Source organism: Thunnus albacares, chromosome 13 (genome assembly GCF_914725855.1).
Source record: "Thunnus albacares chromosome 13, fThuAlb1.1, whole genome shotgun sequence".
NCBI lineage: Eukaryota > Metazoa > Chordata > Actinopteri > Scombriformes > Scombridae > Thunnus > Thunnus albacares.
The window spans coordinates 5,309,138-5,331,534 of record NC_058118.1 but is presented as its reverse complement, the minus strand read 5'-3'; the positions used below and the strand labels follow the sequence as shown (position 1 = coordinate 5,331,534).

At 45.4% G+C, this 22,397-nt stretch overlaps 1 protein-coding gene across 18 annotated transcripts in view; it reads left to right on the top strand.

Moving 5' to 3' along the window:
• The window catches only part of auts2a (activator of transcription and developmental regulator AUTS2 a), a 479,781-nt gene that overhangs the window by 446,883 nt on the left and 10,501 nt on the right, over positions 1 to 22,397 (top strand). For 14 of the 18 annotated variants that reach the window (XM_044369937.1, XM_044369938.1, XM_044369948.1 and 11 more), the window contains 3 exons: positions 18,396 to 18,966; positions 20,262 to 20,554; positions 21,858 to 22,096. In XM_044369937.1, coding sequence (XP_044225872.1) covers positions 18,396 to 18,966; positions 20,262 to 20,554; positions 21,858 to 22,096 — 1,103 coding nt within the window. Of the gene's footprint in view, positions 1 to 6,762; positions 7,198 to 8,903; positions 10,341 to 18,395; positions 18,967 to 20,261; positions 20,555 to 21,857; positions 22,097 to 22,397 lie in introns of those variants that run through there. The other 4 variants (XM_044369953.1, XM_044369947.1, XM_044369951.1 and 1 more) reach the window with 3 other exon arrangements.

The following is a 22,397-nucleotide window of genomic DNA, read 5'->3' as shown; positions in this document are numbered from 1 at the left end:
CTCGCCTGAGGCCTACCTATACTGCATTTTAAAAAGAAAATCCAGCTGATGAGAATGCGGCTTTTGTGTTTTTAGACCTGCCCCCCCCTCCCCATGTCAGCTTCACCTTGGGGCCATTGGTGTCAACTGTGCATAGTTGTCTAATATTGAGCTCAAAGTCGCCATCACTCCCTTCTTGCCTCTCTGTTTTTCTCCTTCCTTCCTGCTTACTCTGGGTTCAGTTTGTCCAGGAATGGATTTCATTAACTAAGAGTCATTAAGTGTTAGCTCTAATTACCACGGCTGTCAATGCGCCTGCAGGTGTCAGCTAGCTAACCTGATTCATTTGCTCTGCAGGAGAGTAAACACCAGTCAAAAGCTCCGGCGTAGTCTATTGGCCACTAGTGACATAAACAACTTTCCCAAAGTCTAAGCTGCCTTCAAGGTGCTGAGGGTGGAAATCGGTAACCAAGCCTTATTAAGGCTGTGACTGCTGTCCAGGGAGTGGATTGAAGTGCTGAGTTGCACAGATACCGATGATGTCAAACCTGCACAGCGTGTCACCACAAAAGCCTGCAGACAGATCTATCAAATGATTAAAGCGTGTTCCAGGGCAGTCATATCTTGTCACCTGGTTACATTCCAATTCTTTATGATATTGTCAATCCACAAGCCATCCTGGAGACTCGGCAATGTCATAAGAGAGCACAGACTAAGCTCACTGTGCATTGTTTGTTGGGCATAGCCCAAGCAGCCAGATTAAGATAATGCTATATGACATTTAAAAAGCTCTGCTGTGCCATTTATAAGAGAAGGCTTGAAATTTTTTCTCATCAGTGAACTGTTGAGTCTGGTGTGTGCTTCTGTAGATGGAATCTATTTAGAATAGAAAAGATGTTTTGGATCAAAATTGAAAAATTAGAAAATGGAAAATAAGAATAAGTAAAAATACAACGATAATACAATCCTGAAGCATTTTTAATTTTACCTACACACACATGATCAAATTCACATGGTAACAATTAGAAATGACTTCATCATGTAATTTTTCCAGTTAAAGGGTGCAGTGAAAGAGCACTAGAGATTTATTTCTTAAAAAATTAATCTGGTTGATATATTGGAGGAGCAAGTCCCTCGTGAGACATCTCCTGCAGCTGTGTCTACGATGTGAGACCGAGTTCAGTGCGGGGGTGAATTGAAGTGCACAGTGTAGTGATTCTCAGTTTCCCCCCCTCAGCACAGCGCTGAGTTCACCATGCTTTACTGGAGTTAATGTGAAAATGAAGCGGTGCTACAGCGAGACCCAGGGCTGACGCCAGCGTGAAGAGCGCCGCTGGTGAAGTGTGTCGGGCTTGAGTGCGTCTGTCACCAGGGGAGAGAATAATGTGCGATGTGGAAGGTGTAATTTGCAGCGCTGATGGCATTGTTTAAAAAAATAGTGGAAAGAGAAAAGTGGAGGTGAACTTTTGTGGCAGATATCAGAGCTGAAGAGCTCCCTGGATTGTCATAGAGAGCTCTGCTGGCAGCAAAATTGCCTGTGAGCGTATTACTGCTGTGTGGGAGGGAGCTGAGGGCTTCTTTTTCTCTCTCCGCCTCATTTTCTCTCTGTTTCCTGAGAGGGAGGACTGGTGATAGAGCTGTGTGTACTTCCAGGCTGTGGGCCGCCACCTGCTGTAATCTCAAGTGATATAGAGAGCAACAATCACGCCACAAATCACCCAGGCAGCTCCCTAACTCATTCAGTGGACTGGAAAGAGAAGGTTGGCCTTTCACAGCACCAGTGTTGGTTTACTGCCCCAGGCTCCCTGCACTGCCCTCATGCTGACCTCTGCCGTCTGTGTGGGTTTGTGTGTCAAGAAATCAGGGCTGCCTGTGGAACTTGACCTGATGCGCAGTGGAAAGATGACCTGACTACCATTGGCCTTTTGTGCGCTCTGAGGAACGGCTGCAGTCAAGGACAGTCTCTTTCTCCCTGGCAGGGGCTGGGAGGTCACTGAGGGGTCACTGCCCCTCCCTGCAGATTTAACTGCTGGAATAAAGCATTGTTGTTGTTGTGGCTCAAACATAAGCTCAACTCAAATCAAAATGCCCTTTTTTGATATTTAATAAGCGTGTATGTTTTGAGAAATAAAGACAGGGATCTGAAGGATTTAAGTCTGAATGATACAACACTGAAACAGATTCCAGGCGTTTCCCCAGTGGTCTTTGCTTCTGTTGGTTCCCCGTCCCCCGCTAGGAGCATTTAATGTATCTCTAAGGGGTAAAGGAAGCTCAATATCCTGTGCTGCACAGAGGGAAGCCCCCCCACCCCCTACCCTCTTCTCCATGGCTGCAACTACAGAGAGAAAGGCTGTATTTCATGACCATGAAAGGGGCCGTTCCAGCCATGCCTCATCTGCTGACACAGCCAAACAAAGGTTAACAAATCAAGGGTAGCACTGGCTGATTTACTGCCTGGCTGTTGCAAACAATGCCTCAGCCCCCATGTCTACAGCTCACACAGGCTGTGTGTGTCCGTAGGCAGAGAAATATGGCAACATTTCCAGATGTACATATTTCAAAATCACTCACTTATCATTTTTGAATTGATCATATTTTATTGGTCCTGATCTCAGTCTTCCAGACTTCCTACTTTGCTTTTCAATGAGTTTTTCTCCAGCCTTATGGATTTGCACTTTGAAAGTGTGCACAGAATGTTTTCTTAAGACTGAGAACACAACTTTTGTAGAAAATGTGGAAAATGTTAAGTTTGCTGAATGTGATGAATCAATTTAGAGGACTAATATAAGATAAACTTTTTACCATAATTCATGTCTTTTTTTCCTCCTCGTATCACACCAGAGTCACCTGTTGCAATCATAACATATGTGATCAGATGTAATTATGTAATTTTTGGCACACAAGTCAGGCAGTTAAATACTGTATGTGAGACTGCGGGTGTAGTTGGGGCCCACTTGGTAGAAATTTGTTGATTTGAGGATCAGTTTTGAAGAGATGCTGTGAATGGGTCTGTTGGTGCTTGAAGAAACACACACATAGAGCAGTGTGGGCCAGTCTTCATCCCTTCCCTCCAGCAACACAAAGAGGTCATTCAGAGTTTGTTCCCCAAGTCCTGAGGTTAGAGACTAAGTAAATCCATCCATCTTAATGCACTTATTTCAGCACCGGGAGAGCTGGCGGGAGACTGTGTACACAATCCTATATCCGACATGCCACGCTAAACCCAAAGAGCCTGGAACCCATCAGGCCAAAATTAAAGGTCTACATCTCAAACACAAACATTTAAATGGGCTGCACTCCAGAGATCAAAGTGAAAGACCTTAGTTTTCCTGCTGGCCCCCCTACGTCTGCCACACTGAGATATGTGGCGGTTTAACAGCCAGTCGGGACTAAATGGTGAGCAACTGTAGACTGTACATGTCTGTTTCTCTCAGGTCTCGGAGGTAATGCTCTTTGGCATATTTGTTGTTGGTCTAGATGAGGTAGAAGGATTTATGTAAGTGAAATCTGCTTTTTTTTTTATATAAAGGCAAATTGAGGATCATGATGAGACATTAAACAAGATTTCTTTGTCTTTGCTGATTAGGAAAAACCCAGTTTTAAGAGTGATGGTTATGGTTTTTCACCTTTTAGCTCCTATTAAATACAATTATATCCTTATATGAATGGTTGTGTGAAAGCTGCAATTCCTGTAGATGAACAGTCATGATACATACACATCCCAAACTCTTCCATTCCAAATCATATTTTTTTTTATTGTCACTGTGTCATTGACATATGTTGGAGATGCCTGGTGACTGGCGGAACAAAGACTGGTAGAAGTGGATGTGCGGGTGAAGGTGTTGAAAGCACCGGCCTCTCCATCCCAGGAGACATTCTCCCACCATCACCATCACTAGCATCCACTGATCCAATGTGACATCAGCCACTCTCCTGCCAACTGTGCAGCATTAACAGGGTCAAAGCACCACACACATACACACACACACACACACACACACATCACTTATCAAGACCCAGGCATCCCCAGTGCACTGTTGGTGTGTTCAGGCCAATTATGCCTGTGTCAGTCTTTGGTCCCTGCGGCAGAGGTGACATTGCCAAAGTGGGAGAGAGCACAGGCCTCCTTAATGAGGCCTCATGGTGGCTTAGAGGTGCATGTGCATATGAGTGTGTGAATGCATGTGTGCATGCATAACAGCAGGACTGCTGGTGTGGAATGATTCACCCTTCCATCATGATCTACCATGTGTGTCTGTGACAGTTATTTTCCCTTCTCAAGGTCTTCCCCCACCAGCCATTTCCATCTCGCTGCCTCTCCAAATTTCAGTATTTTTAAGTGCTGCTGCCTCATGATGTCATTCTAGCGAACAGATTTTGGTTCTGGTGAATGACTTGAGGGCTCTGTCCCAGAAATGCAGCATAGCAGATTTGCAGACACATGTACTAAAAAGGAGATGGGATTAACACAGCGGATAAGATTCCCTGCTTATGATGTTACTGTTCACTGTGAAACGATTCACCCCAGCGGTGTTGGTGTTGCTTTGAGCAGCATGAAGTAGGATTTGGTCTCTTTTTAAAAGAAAAAAAAATGCATAGCTCTGATCAGCAGGGTGAATGACAGCTCAAAGTTTACAGAACCATCCATCTTGGGATTATGTGGTCATGGAGAGTTTATCGGATAGAACAATGCCAGAAGGCCACCCGTGTTAAAAACGTTTGAGCTGTTTAAAGCATTTGTTGGGTTCTTCTGACACTGCAGGGCATTGCCATCATGTTCAGGTTTTTCTCTACATAAAATAAATGATTAATATAATCTCTGTAATTCTCAACTGTCACAGAGAGAACTGCGTATATAGAAGCTTGGGATCAGACTTTACTGGTGTCTTACAGCTTGTGGTGTTTTGTTGTTGTTGTTTTTTTTTAAAAAAGAGAAGAGAAGAGGTCGGGTGTGAAGGAGTCTTTCTGTTTCCCTATCTGCACCTGTTGACCCAGAGGAGGGTCAGTGCTGCGGAAGGGAAAGTGTAAACACAGCCTTTAAAGACACAAAAAGCTGAGAGAGAAAAGAGCATGAGGACTCTGATCAGGATTGATGAAAGCAAGGCTTTAATTGCTCCCACAAGAGAAGAGGTTATCTTTTTTTCCCCCTCTCGCACTCTGTGATTCTCATAAATATGCAGGGCAGAAATAAAGCCCTGATGAGCCGCAGGGCAGATTAGAGAGGACTATAGAGCAGGATCCTGGTTTGTTAGCAGCAGTCCACAGATCCCTTGCATGTGTTTCTGCTCTGCACACACATCGCCTGGCTTTCATTTGTCTCAACCCACATTTCATTATATTTCCACAGGCTACTGACTGCACAGGGTCAGGTACTAGTTGTGATGGGGCTGTCAGACCTATAGTGCAACATCGCCCCCTGGTGTTGGGTGTGATCTCAAGATAGATTGTGACTTCTGGGCAGAGTGGGTGGAGAGGACATGGTTAATTTGTGTTGGATGATGTGCGTGCGTAAAGTTATATATGTATCCTGGAAAGGAAATCTCAAAGCATGTGCATTTGATATAAACAAAGGCTAACAAACTGCACAATGTTCCATTTTATCACCATCTTTTGGTTCATCATCTCTGGCTGTTGGCCACAGTTCTTAGAAGCCTGCCCAAACCCATCAGCGTCCGTCGGACTGTCACCATCTGTTACAGCTTAAGCTGCTCCAGGCGGGAGCTATTTGATTTCGGGGTTCCAGCATTCCCTCTTTATTCCACGTGTCAGGTTTTACTGTAAACACTGTCGTACAAAAACCAAAATCCCAGAAGGGATTGCTTTTTCAGGCCTTTCAAGCCAAGAGCAAACAGGCCGTTGCGCCGGTACCGGCTGCACGTCTGGTTTAGCTCTTAGTGTGCTGAGACTGGGGGCTCTGCTGGGCCATTTAGAGGCAAAGCTGGGAAGCTGTGTTTGGAAGCTTTTTCCCTAAACCCTGCGCTCAGTCAGTGTGCAGTGTGGTGTTGTGATGTATGAATCCCCTGGCCATGCCTGACACTAGCGAGCCTGTCTGAGCCCATGTCTACTCTGAGTAGGAGGCCATGGACAGAGGCTGCATTGTTCCCCTAAAGTAACCCAAGCCTAGGGCAGCCGCTGCCCAAAGGGGGATATCAAGTTGTTCTCTCCCCACCACCACCACAATCCCAGCTTAAGCTCTGAGGCTTGACGAGGGAGCAGAGAGGCAGCTGACTGTTTGGACGACGGTGAAGTTCAAATAAACAGCTAAATCCCAACCAGCCTCCCCTACACTAACCCTCCCTCGCCAAGTATCGCAGTCCCACAGCCATAGCTCGTCACCATGAAGCTTGCCAACAGCCCTTAGCTAATTTGTGGTGTTATTTTGAAAAGCATGTTGATGTGGCTTCACTGAGGTTTCTGTAGAAAGAGGACTGCAAGCAGAGAGAAGAGGGTGAGAACTTAGGCCTGGTTACATCTCTCTGATTCCCTTTTTGTGAGTGATGGGTAGGTTTACCACCACATCAGCAGACCACACAGCATTTCCAGGCCAGTGGGAAGGAGGGATGAAAGTATAGTGGAGAGGAGAGACAGCCATTAACAGCTCTGTTTCTGCTCCGGGTGTCCTGCTAATCCGACTGCAGTGAAACCTGAGCGAGGGGGTAATGAGACGGCACTTGACACGCTCGCACACACACGCACGTAGACACATTGGCTGCTTCTGTAATGCCGGTGAAGATTTAAGAAGAGAAAAGGCTACATGCAAATTGATACTTCACCAGATTCTCAGACATTTGATCCATGCATTCAAGCTATTACCCCCCTGGAATGAGTTTTTCTTATATCGTCCTAATACGCGGCACAGGCTGCATTGAATCTGATCCTCGCGAGCAGCCTGAATATGTGGTGTGGATGTGTGTAAAACCAGTTGGCCCCATTTGAAAGAGAGTGAAAGAGGCACAGACTGATGACTCTCTGGGGACAGATTTCTCTTTCCAGCGCTCCATGCTTCTCTCCCTTGTGAAATCATGGTGGTGTCAGCGTGTCAGCTCAAGCTGTCACTCTCCTTATTGCTGCAAGCCAGCTACACTCATACTCTGCCTGCTGGCTGAAGGGAGGGAGGGGGAGAGTAAAGAGAAGGAGCAAGAGAGAAAGAAAGAAAGAGGGTTTTTCTACACTCGACACAACAGATGAGCAGAGCGTCAACATCCCTTACTGCATTGGGTGAGTCTCAAAAGAAAAAAGGAGAGAGCCAAGGCCATCTATCAACTCAGAGGAGCCAGCTATACAATTAGCAGCCTCCTCCTCCCCCCCCCCCACGGGTTGGTGTGGTACAGTCTGCTGGGCTTAGCTGACAGGCTGACAGGGCCTCATGGAGGACAGGCCAACACTGAACAGATCCAAGCAGCTGACATAGAGCTGCAGTGCATGCACCTCAACCAGGGTGGCATTGGACTTGTTGACTGGTAGAATTTTCTGTGTAAGTCTGAGTGAATAAGGGAGAGACAAAAAGAGAGTGAAAGGAGAAGGTGTTTATGAGCGGGTGTGGACTTTTTATAATCATGTGATTGTAATTGAAATTTAAGCATGCGTTTGAAGTTTATCAGCTCAACGTGCGATTGTCTATTGTTCCCCCAAAGCTGTCACAGGGACTGACAAGAAACACATGTTGACAGTCACTGTGTTGTGAAATACTTGAGTTGTTCTGAGGCGCAGTCGGAGCGTTCGGAGGGTCTAGTTGTTTTTATTTTTGTTCAGACTTAAATAAGTTAACTTACATGGATTCAGGTTGGCGATTTGACAAATGACTTGAATTTACAGTCAGTAGATACTGTTATGGAAAGATGCCTGTACTTTGTGTACATTTTCAGAAGACTTACTTTGTCACAGATCCCCTGTGGTGAGACGTTGTAGTGCATGCGCTACTGTGGGACATTAAGCAGTGTTTTGGGGCAAACCGCAAGTGAAAGTGTTTAACCCGTCACCTGCTTTTGGTTGAATTTCAACATCCGGCTTTGTTAATAGATAAGCTGTAATTATCTAACCACAATGGTGCAACACGAAACAGTTCATTTTTCCAGCCTCAAGCAGCAACACAAGTCAAAGAAGCTGAGCTGAGCTATGACTAAGCTGCATGCTAAGCATTTTAGTTTAGTGTTTTAGTTTTTCTCTCAAATGGGAATCAATGGTGGTTTACACTCTGACTGCAGTGCCTTTCAGCCACAAATGTCAAATGTTCATATAGGGTGAGGAGGGGTTGAAGTTAATAAAAACAGTTATAGTACAGCAGCGATGCGTCTTGCCCCTTGACATGTTTACCAGCTTGCTACTATTAGTGGTCGTCAAACTGCTGGAATTCTGTTGACCATTTTCTGTCCTTTAAAGGTATCCTGTGGAGTTTTTGACCACTAGTGGTGCTACTAAGCAATGTTTTTACGTGTGGGCTCCTGTTTTGTTTGTATCGTTCGTGCACAAGCACACGAGTGACACAGTACACATTCCTGCTGCCAGTGTCACGCTACACCGCCGATAGCCATTTAGTGGCTGTAACAAGCCAAGAAATATAGTAATACACCCACAAATGCAGTGAAGAATAAGACTGAAATCTAGCAAATGTTTATGTAAACAATGATTTAAAATAGGATTTCAAAAATTCTGCTTTGCAAATGTTTTATGTGAAAGGAACTACATTCAACACATTTGTTAGACCTTAAGGCAAGGCAAGTTTATTTGTATAGCACATTTCAACAACAAGGCAATTCAAAGTGTTTTACATAGAGCATAAAAGGCATCTAAACAGAATATAAAAGCAACACAAGTAAAAAAAAATATAAAAACAGTTAAAAAGTGTTAAATTTGGAAGTAAAAAGAAGCTAAAAGCAAATGAGACAGAAAACAAGAATAAAAGTTACAGTGCAGTGTAAAATATTAACCCTTAAATGTAGTTTAATAATTGCTTTAAGGATACACACAATGCATTTTGGTGAGAGACACTGGATGTAAACAAAACTTTTGTTTACATGAAAACTCACCAGGGCACCTTTAAGTTTTAAATGTGTGTAACAAGGTCTGATGACATGATTTTCTGATATTTCATTGGTCAAGTGTCAAATTACCTAAATTGTACTGCTTGCACCACAGTGAAAAAATTCAACAATTTACTTAAATATCAAAAATGTTTAAAAATGATTTGGTCACTTCATACAAAAGAACGGGACAACAATCACAGAAGCTGCACCCTGTCAGACTATACTAGTAATAACACCTAATGATACTGGCAATGTGGCGTTTTCCCTCCAATCTTCAACATACTGTCTAGACTGTGATATCAATGAAATATGCACATTGCTGTGAGGAACCGGTACAGGACTGACAGGTTTCATGGCTCGCTGAGGAAGTGAGATGCTAGCTGACATGTAAGGCGCTGTGGGCCTCTCAGCAGCTCCTTCACTCTGTGTGTCTCTCTAGGGAACAACATGCACACAAAGAATGGCCACCTACCATTTCTCACTCCTCACTAGTAGAGATATCAGGTCCTGTGAGAAGTCCCATCAGCCAGCTTACGTATATGTGACATGTTTGAGGTCAAATGGTCTGGCTCGCTCCACAGCTGCCTTGTCTCTCGGTGTAGTTTTACACCATTGTGACAATGTGCACTGACCAATTGCTGTGGGCTGGATGGATCCTCATTACACGGTGCTGTTATTTCAAAGCCTCAGTGAGCCTTGGCATGACAGCTAAACCTGCAGAGGATCTGTCAGCCACGGACAATGAGTGTCCCCCTGAGGGCTACCCTGCACAGGCCCCTGGCAGCAGAAGTCTGGCCCCTTGGCCGGCTATCCACCCACCCCTTCTGGTGGTCACCTGTGCCTGCATGCCCGTCATCGAGTCCGTGACCCTGCTCTTCTCCCATTACGTTCCTCCAGCCTGACCTCACACTCTCAGGGATATATAAAGATTTGTTCTCTAAAGGGGCAATAGCTGGGGAGCTAGAAATGGGACACTCTGCTGCCATTGATCCCACCGCCGCATCCTCATGTGCACGTAAAGATAGTGATGGTGTTTTTGGGGGGCGCGGCGTTGGGGGAAGGTGTCCAAACGTTTAGGCCACACAGGCTGCATAAGCAGAAAAGCAGCAGATTTTCCACATGCTGCTGGGGTGAGAAGTGAGCAGTGAGAGCGAGACACAGAAGCAGTTAAGAGCCATTACAGGCGCAGCTGTAATCAGAGCTACTGTGGGTGGAAGAGTGTTGTCACTGCAGCTCTCTGTTAGTAAATGGCTTCATTATGACTAGAGAGAGAAGAGACAGAGCACATTGCCCCTACCAGACAGAGTATGAATGGCGCACGGATGGATACTAGCAAAGGTAGGAGACAGGACAGAGCAAGTTTCTTTCCCTTTCTGCTTTGAAATGTTTTGTTTATATACCTGTCACTCTTCTATTTGCCTCCGTCTTTTCTCTCTTGCACTCTGTCATTCTGTAAACATGTGTAAGTGCTTGATCTCTGTGGTCTGGCAGCTGATCTTCTATGGCCTTGCATCTGTAAGAGGAGCTCAGAACATTCAGTAGCTTACTAAGCCCAATTACCCCAGATTGCTACCATTTCACAGAGGATCACAGTCAGACGGTCTATCTTGGAAGAGGAGTCAGGGGTTTATGTCTCGGCTAACCGCACACACCATGCACCATGACATCACTACATATATACACTCTATTTATATTTACATGCGCACTTGCTTTGACTTCACAACTTGTAATACAAAATTCATAAACCAAATGAGACAGGCATGAAATATAGATGTTAAGAGAGGCAGCTTAACAACGTTCCCCCGCCTCCCGCCTGCTTTTGGCCTTTTGCTCAATCACCGCTTGTTAAAGCAGCGGTTTGTGTTACTGTGAGGTGATATCAGTACACTGTGGTATTCTCACTGAAAGACTACACATGTCATGCTCTCACAGCCAGAATAGTTGGCTTGCTCACTTGTCCCCCACCCCACCCCACCCCACCCCACCCCCTCTTCCCCCAACCTTTATTTCTGTTTAGCTTCCCACTCCCCTTCTACAGCCACCCCTGGGAGTCTAGCACTAATAAAACAGCTCCAGTCCAAGACCCTCCACACGGCGGGATGTCCAGGCTGTGTAACCCAACACCCCTCCTGGCTTTAGCTTTAGAGAGCTGCTGACATGACGGAGAGTCTAGGGGGGCCAGCAGGGGAGCGTCCATCATTGTCAGGGCCCAGCGCCCTGGACTCCCATCTGGGGCATGTCCAACACGCATGCCTGTTGCTGTGAATTCATTGCTGTGAGGTGCCTCGACACTGGAGACACATGGGGGTATCACACAGTGTGGTGTTACTGCTCCTGGAGAAGCTAATGCTGTTAAAGTCTTCAGAGCTGAGGAAGGGAGGGATAAGGAGCTAATAGACTGGAGATTCTCTGGAGGCTTTGGCTATGAGATCAGGGAAAAAGCTTCCCCAGCTAAGGTTACTGACACAGGGTTTCAGCTTTTCTGTGAACTGATATCACGAGAACAAAGTGCAAGTCTTAGCTCTTCCCTTCAACAGCATTAAATTGGTAAACATTTGTAGGTTTAGCATGGCAGGCAAATATAAATTAGCACTTCCTCAGCAAAACTCTAAACTGACAGTCATGTCTCTTCAGATGAGGAAATGAATCCCTTGGTTAATGTGCAGACTTGGGCAACATGGGCTGTCTCCATTTCAGGTACCAGAGAGGACTACTGGAACATCGGGGATCTCAAAACAACTTCCAATCCCACAGACATGGGAGTTGAGCTCAGATGTCATCCACTAATATGAACTCCAGGGTATTCCACTAAGCTCCCAGAGAAGGAGGAGAGAGACAGACTCTCCTGAGTGTGTGAACATTGTTAGTAGTATTCATAGAAGGGCTTTTGTATTGGGCTGCATTACAATGTGTGGCTGTACCTAAAAAAAATTGGCAATTAGATAAAGACACTTATAAAGGAGAAGATGCTGTGTCGTGCATCGGCTGTGGCTTTTACGAACGCAAGGACTGGAGTTAGAGTGAGCTCTGACAGAAACTAGAAGCCTGCTGTTTATTGTTCTCTTCTGTGTGGGAGAGAGATCTGTTAAAGATGTCTGCCATTAATGCGACTGCAGGCTTCATTTAGAACAAATAAACAGAGCCTGGTCCCTCACCAAGGAGCTCTTTGTGGAACATATGCTGTCTAAACCGCTCCTGAGGTCAGACCACTGTCAACACTTGCTGCTCAATTACAACTCTAATTTTGTTGTCAAACAAAATATGGAGATAGAGGCGAAGCGATTTTTTTTTTTTTTTTTTTTTTTTTTTTTGTCAGGCCTAAATGGTTTCCAGACAAAGGCCTGAGGCAAAATTGTCTTTAAAAACATTCTGAATAACTGGGGACTGAAAATATTTTTTAGGGAGATTTTATTCCACCAGCATCTGAAAGCCCAGCCCAGCACAGAGCAAGATCCTGATTGTAATTAATGTTTACTGAGACATACCAATGCAAGATGGAATTTTCAATGAGGGCCACAAATCCTTGTTCAGCACAGTGTGCACTTTAATGGATTCAACTTGAGCAAACAGTCTGGCTCTCTCTGTTTATTCTTCTGTTTTCTGAGTAGAAGCAGGATGATGATGTGTTCGGCGGAAAGAAGACAAAGTGAAGGGCAGAAAAATGTAGCCTCCTCCCAACAATGCTACCACTGTTTATCTGCTGAGAGTCCGGCCACACCAGCCCACGCGGTTTTAAAATATGTCTCTAGACCAAATTAATCTGTTTCTTATGATTCACAGGCATCGTGGTACAGTTTTCTGTGAATGCATTGTGTCGGCTGGTGTGTGGTAAAACTGTTGCCTCTGGAAGAGCGATGTGATCTGTGAGCGGTTTGGGCATGATTCTGCTTAGCATTGCACAACAGGGAGCGAGAGAGAGAGAATACCAGACAGAGATAGAGGAAAAGAGTTGCAGGGCCAACAGTAAATCAGTGGAACATCGAAGGTCTCTGTCAGCTGTGACAGACAGCTCTGGGTTTTGGAGTTGTCAGCACTTCTCCTTAGAAAGGCTTTTTTTTTTAAACTTTCCAGTCTGTAGCTAAGTGCCTGCAGACTCCATTTTCTATCCCTATTCACACCAAGCTAAATGCTGCCAAGTTATTGCTTTTAGTTTGTCAGTCACAATAGCAAATTACTTAAAAATCCACAATCAATTAATACAGTCATTTCTCATAAGAGAATTTATCACATTATATTCCGGTGTTGTTTATTTTTCTCACCTCTGCTGTTTCTTTAGCTACGCTGTAGCTACATGGCTGTTGGATGGATTGTCTTGAAATTTGGTACAAGACCCCCTCAGGATGAATTGTAATAACTTTGTCGGTCCCTTAACCTTTCATCTAGCGCCATCATCATCAGGTCAAACTTTCAATTTGTCCAATACTTTCATGACCAAATACTTGCAAAACTAATGACATTCCCATCAACCTTAGCTGTACTTCATGCTAAATAACAAAATAGATGGTAAAGAAGAAACCTGCTAAATATCAGCATGTTAGTAAACTGACTTTAGCATTTAGCATTACAGACTCACAACCTACTAGCGTGGCTGTAGTAGAACAAACCCCAGTTCTGGAGAATTCACTGACAGTATCTTGGTTGCCCATGTGACGGTCCCCCTTCCCACTAGATGATAGTAGCAACAGCTAGTGTTGAAGCATGACACTGGTACAAGACAGACCTGCTGTCAGCACCCAGAGGTTACCTGCTATTGCATCATCTGGTGCCCCTAAGGTCATAATGCATAGCAGGCCACCGTCCCTCTAGACCTGCTCCTCCCTCCCTCCATGTTTGCACCTGTTTCCTAGATGCTCTCAACAGTTGCACAGCTGTTACAACCTCAAAGCATCCAGCGCAATAACTCTGACCCTCTCTTAACAGCTGTCAGTTTGCTGTAAATAAAGATGTCGGCAAATGAAAACGGGTATTGTTCTGGGCTTTATCTGTAACTATATTTGGAACTGTTGTGTCTTTAGTTTAACAAGGCTGAGGTGATGGTCGGTGATGTAGTAGTACATAAACAGGTAGGCTATGACCGTGAATTGGTGATCACAGTCAAATAACATTATTAACAAAAACAGACATTTTTCTGAAAAGTATTTTTGTATTGTTGCTTGATCACACTATGTATACTCTATTATTATATATACTCTAATTGTATTTCATGAAGGTTATGAAACAATGTTAAGATCAAAGTAGCAAATTATATTTATATAAGTACTGTACTTAAGTACAGTCAAAGTGAAACATTTACTGCTATATTATCTGACAACTGTGGTTACTAGTTTCTTTTCAGACAGAGATCTTAGAAAACCATCATCATTCACTTTATATAGTTAGATAGCTAGTTAGTATGTAAAGTGTAAAAATTAGATTCACCTGCAGCAGGTACAACAAAATGCTGTTTACACATTAATGCATCAATAATATATCACTGAAAAAAAATCTTTTGATTTGATTTTCCCTACTACATAATACTTGAATTCTAATTGCAGGAGTATTTGTACAGTATGGACATGTAAGTAGAGTATCCTGCTGGTTAGCATATGTGTCTTTCATTAACGGGCAGTGCTGTATGATTGTAGCTAGACTGTGGATTATAGACTGTGAGCTGGACAGAAATCAGCCTCGCCTCTGAAGCACTGGCATCAGCAGGTCGGACGCAGCCCTCTCTGCATTTTGCCTCTGTTCAGTGCACAACCCTGAAGTACACACAGCGCCTGTGGCTCAGCTGTCAGTTTCGTGGCTCCTGCTATGTATTAGGTTGTTGGTTTTGTGTGATTGGAGCTATGCGACCCCTGCCTGGAAGCAACCCCAAAAATGTGTGAGGGCTTAGAATACGCCAGGGTGCTATTTTGAGGTGGATTTGAGGTGGGTGCCAGCAAGGGACGGAGGCTTGGGATGTCACAGAGGTCTCTGCAGCCATAAATTTGTCAGGATATCTCCAGGCGTGGGTGTAGGCTGCCATATCCACCCACACTCACATGAAAGAGAGAGAGAGAGAGAGATAGATAGATTAGCAAAGTAGTTTTGGCTCAAATTGGGCACTAATGTATTTTTCAAAAGGACAGGTGCTGGCCTGCCAGTCGCGCTTTTAAAAGAGGATGATGTTGGCGCTTGTTTGTTAATCATTTATATGGGCCAGGCTGTATCAAGTGATGACATTGAAATATAATATGCTAAATTAATCCCCTTATGTACTGCAGTAATGACCTAACACCATATTAAACTACCTAATGTTCTGCATCTCCCTTTGCCAGAGCTCCTCCTCACTCCCTCTTTGGATCATACTGTAGTGTAAAGATTGGTTCAAAGATTTGAGCCTTTTGTCTGTCACATGGCTACACTGATACAAATACCTTGCTGATGAGTGGTCCCTAACCAACCAATACACAGCTATATTAACCCTGCAGACTCTATGAGATATTAGTAACACATAAATAAAAGCATTAAATACAGCGTCATGGCGCTAATGAGCTGTGGTCCACTGCAGGACAGCAACAACAAAGGTGAGCTGAGAAACAGAGCATGAAAGTGGCCTGCATACCAATTAACTTTGTCTGTAATCTCATGTCTTATCGCAGTTTTTAATTAAATTCTTCAATGGATAAAAAAAGTTCATTCGTCATACTGTGTTTCATGTTATCACATATTTGGTTCAGCCAGTTTAGAGTTGTAGCCTGTCTAATGATTACATGCCACAGTGTAGCTTTTAACCATGTAGGGAGATACAAATCAGGAGTGGTGGTGTGTGCAGCTAATACACTGTGAACAGTAGGAGATGGCTCACCCTGGGATAATGAGCTATCCTCCAAAGCCCCTTGCTGGGTCCCCTGACATCCAGCCTTAATGAAGGGCTTTCCTGCACACACACACACACACACATACACACACACACCCAGCTGACCCTCACAAAGTCCTCCTGTACCCCCTTCACCTCTTAAATCCGGCCTCTAGCTTTTGCCTTCCCAACTAACCCACACACCCACAGGCCTCATTCTCCACTCTAACGCTCCACCGAGCAGTGTGTACTAGTTAAAAAACGCAATACTACTGAAACGTTGAGAAACAGCAGGGCTCCACATTTTGAGAGATCCAAGCGGGAATTGCGCTTATTTGTTTCCAGGGATGAAGAAGACTGACAAATGAACCCTCGCGGGAGGGAAGCTGGCGTACACTCTTCTCCTCTTGTTCCTCGCTCTGCCTGGCCCTGGAGTCTTCATTATGACCAGAATAGACACCTTCGTTTTAGCGTGTTAGCTCATCCTCAAAGCAAGCCAGGGACCTCAGGGACTGAGGTGCGGCGCGGGACACTTGAGAATTGGGAATTTCTCCTCTCCTCGTCTGCTGCGGTGAAGTTGTTAGCCAGCAGCAGTCTCTCTTGACCAGTAATAGCATTTGTAAGTGGAGAAGATTGACATGGATGTGCGAGATGGATTTAAGGGCTGCACAGCGTTCTTGTTCATTGATGCACATGAGGGTTGAACAAGGATGTGCTTTGTGTGCAGACTGTCAAAGAAGAGATATAATTTCTATGTGAGGGTTAGTTAGCTTTGAAGACTGATGCCTCTCTGTATTATGAGGGGACTTTTCTTCCTTGTGCTTGCCCAAACTACTAAACAATGACAAAAACACTTCAAGTCTTTTGTCTCTTGACAGGCTGGCAGATGTCTGAGTAAGCTCTCCCACAGAAAGCAGGAGTCAATAGCTGTTATTGTAGATATCGATTGGGATCTTGCACCGGGAATTACCTCCCCAGACCCTTAACTACAATATCACATGCACCTGGGGCTTCTAATACCTCGCTTAGCATTTTAATGCTAATGGACGGAGGTTCTGGCAGAGTCCTGTTAGCTCAGCCTGCTCCCAGTGGAGTTGGCAGTGGTCTGGTGGGAGTAGTGTGTCAGGGAGATGGAAGTGACAGGCTGCAGCTCTGCAGTGGCTGCCGGCTCAGCCCAGGGGAACTGGGTTCCATCTTCACCTCTTTGGCAGGTAAAGGATTTAGCTGGTCGCACTGAGGGGGAGGAGGAGCCCTCACTCCTGCCCCTAACCCCCCTGAGGCCTGGAGAGAGTTAATTACAGTTTATGTATGCACTGTCATCCCCCATGAGCCTCTCTGCCTCTGGAACAACCAAGCTGACTGCTGATGTGTGAGCACTTTGTTCTGTAGAAGAAGGTCCCTGCAGAGAAATACTCTGGACAGAGCTTATTATCTATTGTTCTGTGTGACTTCCAACATTGTACAGCAGTTATTATTCATTCTTTGGATTAATTCACACACTTTGGACATAACAGTAGAGTCCAGCCAGAGCTTCTAATGGCAGGTAATTGCTGGTTTTTGGCAATTACTGAAAGTCCGTAAAATTAATCCTCACCTTGTCAGACAGCAAGCTAAATGCACGTCCGTCCTTCATGGTACATGCAATCATGAATTAATGAATGCACTGTTGTTATTCTGCAGTGCCCTTTAAAAAGCCCTAATCATTATCACACTCAAGCTAGTTTGCATGTGGTAAAGAAAAGAAACAGATGACTATTATTTAGCATAAGTGTGCAGTTTTTATTTGACTTTGGGAAAGGACTTTGTGAAGTGTCTGCAACTATGTGAACGTACATGTAAACCTCTATGCTTGTTGTCCAAATCAGCTACAGTAGGTTTCTATACGCAATAGATCTCAGTTATGCCAAAGTGTACTCTCAGTAGTACGTGATAAAATGCCACAATAACAAATTTGACCAGACTTTAATTTTTTTTGCGGATGGAAGTTCTATCATCAAAGAAAACAAAACCTTGAGATGAAGGTGATGTGTTGTACATGAAACAAAGTGATTAGGCCTGAATGAGAAAAACACATTTCAGCTGTGTAGGATCTCCTCAGGGACAGTGTTAAAGGCTGCGTGAAAGGGCTCAGGAATTGGTGCTTGTGCCAGCACAGCTGCAAACCCCAGCAGGGCGTGTCAGTATGAGGAGGAGGAAAAGTTTGTTGGGCTATCTGTCAGCTCAAAAAATCTAAGCATGGCAGAGGAGATGGCAGTTGGAAAAGGAGAGTGTCTATAAAAGGCCAGTAGCTCACTCACACCCATGATCTTTGTTAGAGCTGAAGATGGTCATATTCACTGTTCATTTATCTGAGAGCTGATCTTCTGTGCTTGGTGTATATATGTCTGAAAGCCATGATCTTGTTTGGTGTTTTGACATTCAGCAGGTTCCAATCCATAAACGTTGTATGTCCATTGCATTGACCAACATTTCATTGAAAACAAACTTATGTGTTTTTGTTGTTTTTCTGAAACAAAGACTTGTTATTGGAGATGCAGATTTTCACACTGTTTTTCTCTTTCTGTGTTGCACAGCTCCAGATTTTGGCATCAATGTGCTCTCCACCAATGGCAGCCAGGAGCCTCACGGCCCAGGCCTCCTCAAGGTGTCAGGCCTAGAGCGCAGTCAGGAGAGGAGCCAGGAGAGCTGCAGGGACCCCCAGATCCCTGCATCCAACACCCCTAATCAGCCTCTGCCCCCACAAGCCCTTCCCCTGCCCCATCCACAGCCCCAGTCATCCGTCCCCCAGCTCCCGTCCCCTCGTCAGATCCAGACCAACGGCCCTACCCAGGCTTCAGCCTCGACCCACCTGCCCCCACGTTCAGAGGCTCTCCCCAGGCCTCAGACGCCCGCAGCCCTGCCTCTCGCCCAGGGCCAAGAGCCCTCACCACCCCCCCTTCCCCGGCCCCAGCACCAGCCCGAACCGCTGTGCCACCCCCGGCCTCCGCCGACACCCATTCTTCACCCACACCCGCCGTCGCCTGCCCTACCTACCCACCACCCTCACCAACAGCACCCCAGTCAGGCAGGGCCACATCGGCCCCCTTCACGCTGCCACCCCCGGCCCCTTTCTGCCTACAACAGCCTCAGCCTCAACGGTCACAGGTAAGACTAATGTCAGACAACCTCACACATCAACAGATCAGTTTATTTTAAAAAGCTTTCACGTCTCTCATGTCCTCATGCGTTCTGATGCAGATAATTGTGTGCAGTGCAGTACGGACAAAACCTCCATATTCACACACACTTGAAAATACTAGAATATCTCTTGAGCTGAAAGTATGCATGATGTCCGATCAGTATGTAAATTGCTATCAGGGAGAGTTTGAAGTCCTTAAGCCAAACAGTAGCACTGATTATTAACAGTTGAATAAAAGGGCAGCACTGTGCCCTGAGTGCCTGTGATTTATTAGCCACCTACACTGTCATCTGAGTCCTGCATAAGTTCCAGCCCCCATCAGTATGTGCACCACATTGTTTTTATTTATTGGTGAGATATTATTTGTGCATGAGAACAGGAGAAAAAATAAATACTTCAGAGGACTGTTAATTCATGCTGATAGCAGAATTCCACTTTGTTCAAATACACCATGGTAATAATCATGGTAATTTTTCATATTATGAATACAGAGTCAGTACAGGGCTAAGTTTCGTCTGTTGTGTCCTACTATATATATGTGGAGGAGCACTGAAGCCAATGAGGCTCTCTCCATTAATTTAAGACTCCAGGATAGCTCCTTCAGAACCCACTCAGTCCCAACAACAGCTCTGCCTCACGGGTTCTCAGGACTTGGCTTTGCCTGTCTCTCCCTGTGCCAGCCCTGCCAGTCTGCCAGTGCGCCAACAGGACCTGGCACCCTCTGTGAATAATCACAGCCGGGGCCCACAACGAAGAGCGAGCGCTGCAAATGAGCTTTTAGGCTTAGTGCGTGGAGCTGTGGAGACGCAGGCTCTGTGACTGCCCTCGGGGAAAACCCACACACACTACAAAAGACTGTTTGCTTACACAAGCATACACACCCTCTCTCCCGCTCATCCCATTTCCGATGCACATGTTCACTACCTGGCTCTGGAGGAAGTGCCTTAACAGAAGCTGTTCAAAGACAGATGCTCATTCTGTTATGCTTGCCAGCGGTCGTTTATTTGCATCCGAGGGTGTCGCGAATGTGGTGTTTTTTGCGGATCATGTTTGCCCTGGATTCTGTGAAGCACAAGAGAGAGGCAGGGAGGCGTTTGTAAATGGAGGACAGTTGAGGTGTGAAAACACTGTGCTGGGAATTGAATGTCGGAGCAGATGGAGATGAGGAGATGTGAAAGGAACAAGTGTTAATTTTGACTGATCACGCCTGGCTTAACCTGCCTTCTTTCTCCATCTTTCTTTCTTTTTTCCCTCTTTACAGCAGCAGCAGGAGCAGCACCCCAGGCACCAAGCCCCACGGGCCCCCTGCTCCCTCCTTGCACCTCCCCCAGCACCCGCCTCCTCCTGCCGCGGCCGCAGCAGCCTCCACTTTCCCCCTGCCCTTGGTGGCTAACCAGAACACCCCCCACAGCTACCCGCCTGCCTTGCAGTCCTCGCCGCACCCACATCACCCCAATATGTTCGCTCCTCCAGCGGCCTTGCCACCACCACCACCACTGACGTCTAGCACCCTGCCAGTACCTGGACATCCTGCTGCTGGGAGTGCCTACTCAGGTAAACATTACAGGCTGCCAGCAAATGTTCCCACATCTCCCCCAAGCGGTGTGGCAGAGGACTGCACATTAGACTAAAAAGCAGTCTCTTATTTTAGCCTGTTGTTGTATCAGGTTGCCAAGACAGTCAAGAGTACACAAGGAATAATTTCAGACCAGCTTCAATAGATTTTTAAAGCATTTGAGATGAGGAGACATATGGATAGACAGAATGTTATACTGGTAATTATTTAAAGAAGCAAGCACCTGATTCCAAGATTACCAACATATACTCCATGCCCGGGGTTTTGTGTTTATAGTCGTGTGGACAGTTCAAGTTCACACCCTGTCTGTCATGCTCTGATTGATTGACTCTCTACACACCAGTAATATCCACCAGCAAGTCAGACCACATTACAAAGGCGATTACAGACCCCGTGCACATTTCCGTTCAGAGCTATCAAGCTAAATGTCAGGGTCAGCATGGAAACGGGAGGGGAGCTGGTTTTAGCGAGGTTCCAAGAACTTCCATTTTCACCTGGAATGGTGTTCATGTGCAAGAAATCAATTTGGTCAATACGGAACGAAGCAAGCTGTATTTTGTTGAAAAGATACTAATGAAATTTTTATGAAGAGAAAATTCTTCCTCCTCTCCCAAACCAATAAAGCTTGAAATGAATGCAGAAATACTGTAGTGAGACGCTGTGGAATAGGAAGGATAAGGTTACTCTGGAGGAGATATAATCTCTCCAGGCAGGTTTTGTTGAATTTAGAAGAAAAGCCAGTGATTACTTGAAATACGTTTTTTCTCCACAAGCTGCACAAAGGTTATTAGAACAACAGATGTTGTTGTCTCAGAGGGGCTGTAGTGTGTCAAATCACACTATTTGACAGTTCCAGCAGTCAGACAGTCCTAATCATCTTGGTCCTTGCCTAAATTTAAAATGACATGCCGATAATCACAGCCATTTCCTGGTTGTTCCTTTTTTTTAAGATAACTTTGACATGGTTTCCTATCTGATGACATAGCTTTCACATTGGAGTCCATGGTCCTCTAGTAGCACCCGGCAAAATGATGAGTGCTTTAATTTCACTAGAATATGTCTCATTTAATGACATAAATAACATGTCTAATTATAGGTCATAGGTATCTTTTCATCTACAGCCTGGGATCCTGGGAGAAACATAATGAGGCTTGTGTTTGTTACTATATACGTTCAGAGTCTGTTGCGTGAAAATGCTAGAGGATTCCCGACCTTCACCTTCCCCTCATTAACAGACTCAGTCCTAATCCTCCCTTCTCTCTTTCTCTTCCTCTTCCGCAGAGCAAGACCTTCTGCGTCAGGAGCTCAACACCCGTTTCCTGGCCTCTCAGAGCGCAGACCGCGGCGCCTCGCTGGGCCCTCCGCCCTACCTGCGTACCGAGTTCCACCAGCACCAGCATCAGCACCAGCATCAGCACCAACACACTCACCAGCACACCCACCAGCACACCTTCACGCCCTTCCCCCACGCCATCATGCCCACCCCAGCACCACCCATGGTGCGTACCCCTGCCAGAAATGTGAGGATAAGTAGAACGCAACCATGCTGGGTTGGAGTGGGTGGAGGGGGTCAAAAGAAAATAAATCACCATAACCAAAGAGTTTTTATATGTCTTCTAATAATGAGTTTTACATGTGTAGAAGAGTGGGCGGGCATGGCACTGAAAGTGTTTTCACTTTGTGGCTGTGCGAGTGAAGATTTTACACAGTTTGACATGTGTGTAAGCACGCTGTAGGGACCTGTGGGTTTTGTGGCAGCCTTTCAATGATGACCATGTGTGTCCGTCCACACCACAATGATGCCTTTATTCTCTCAGAAAG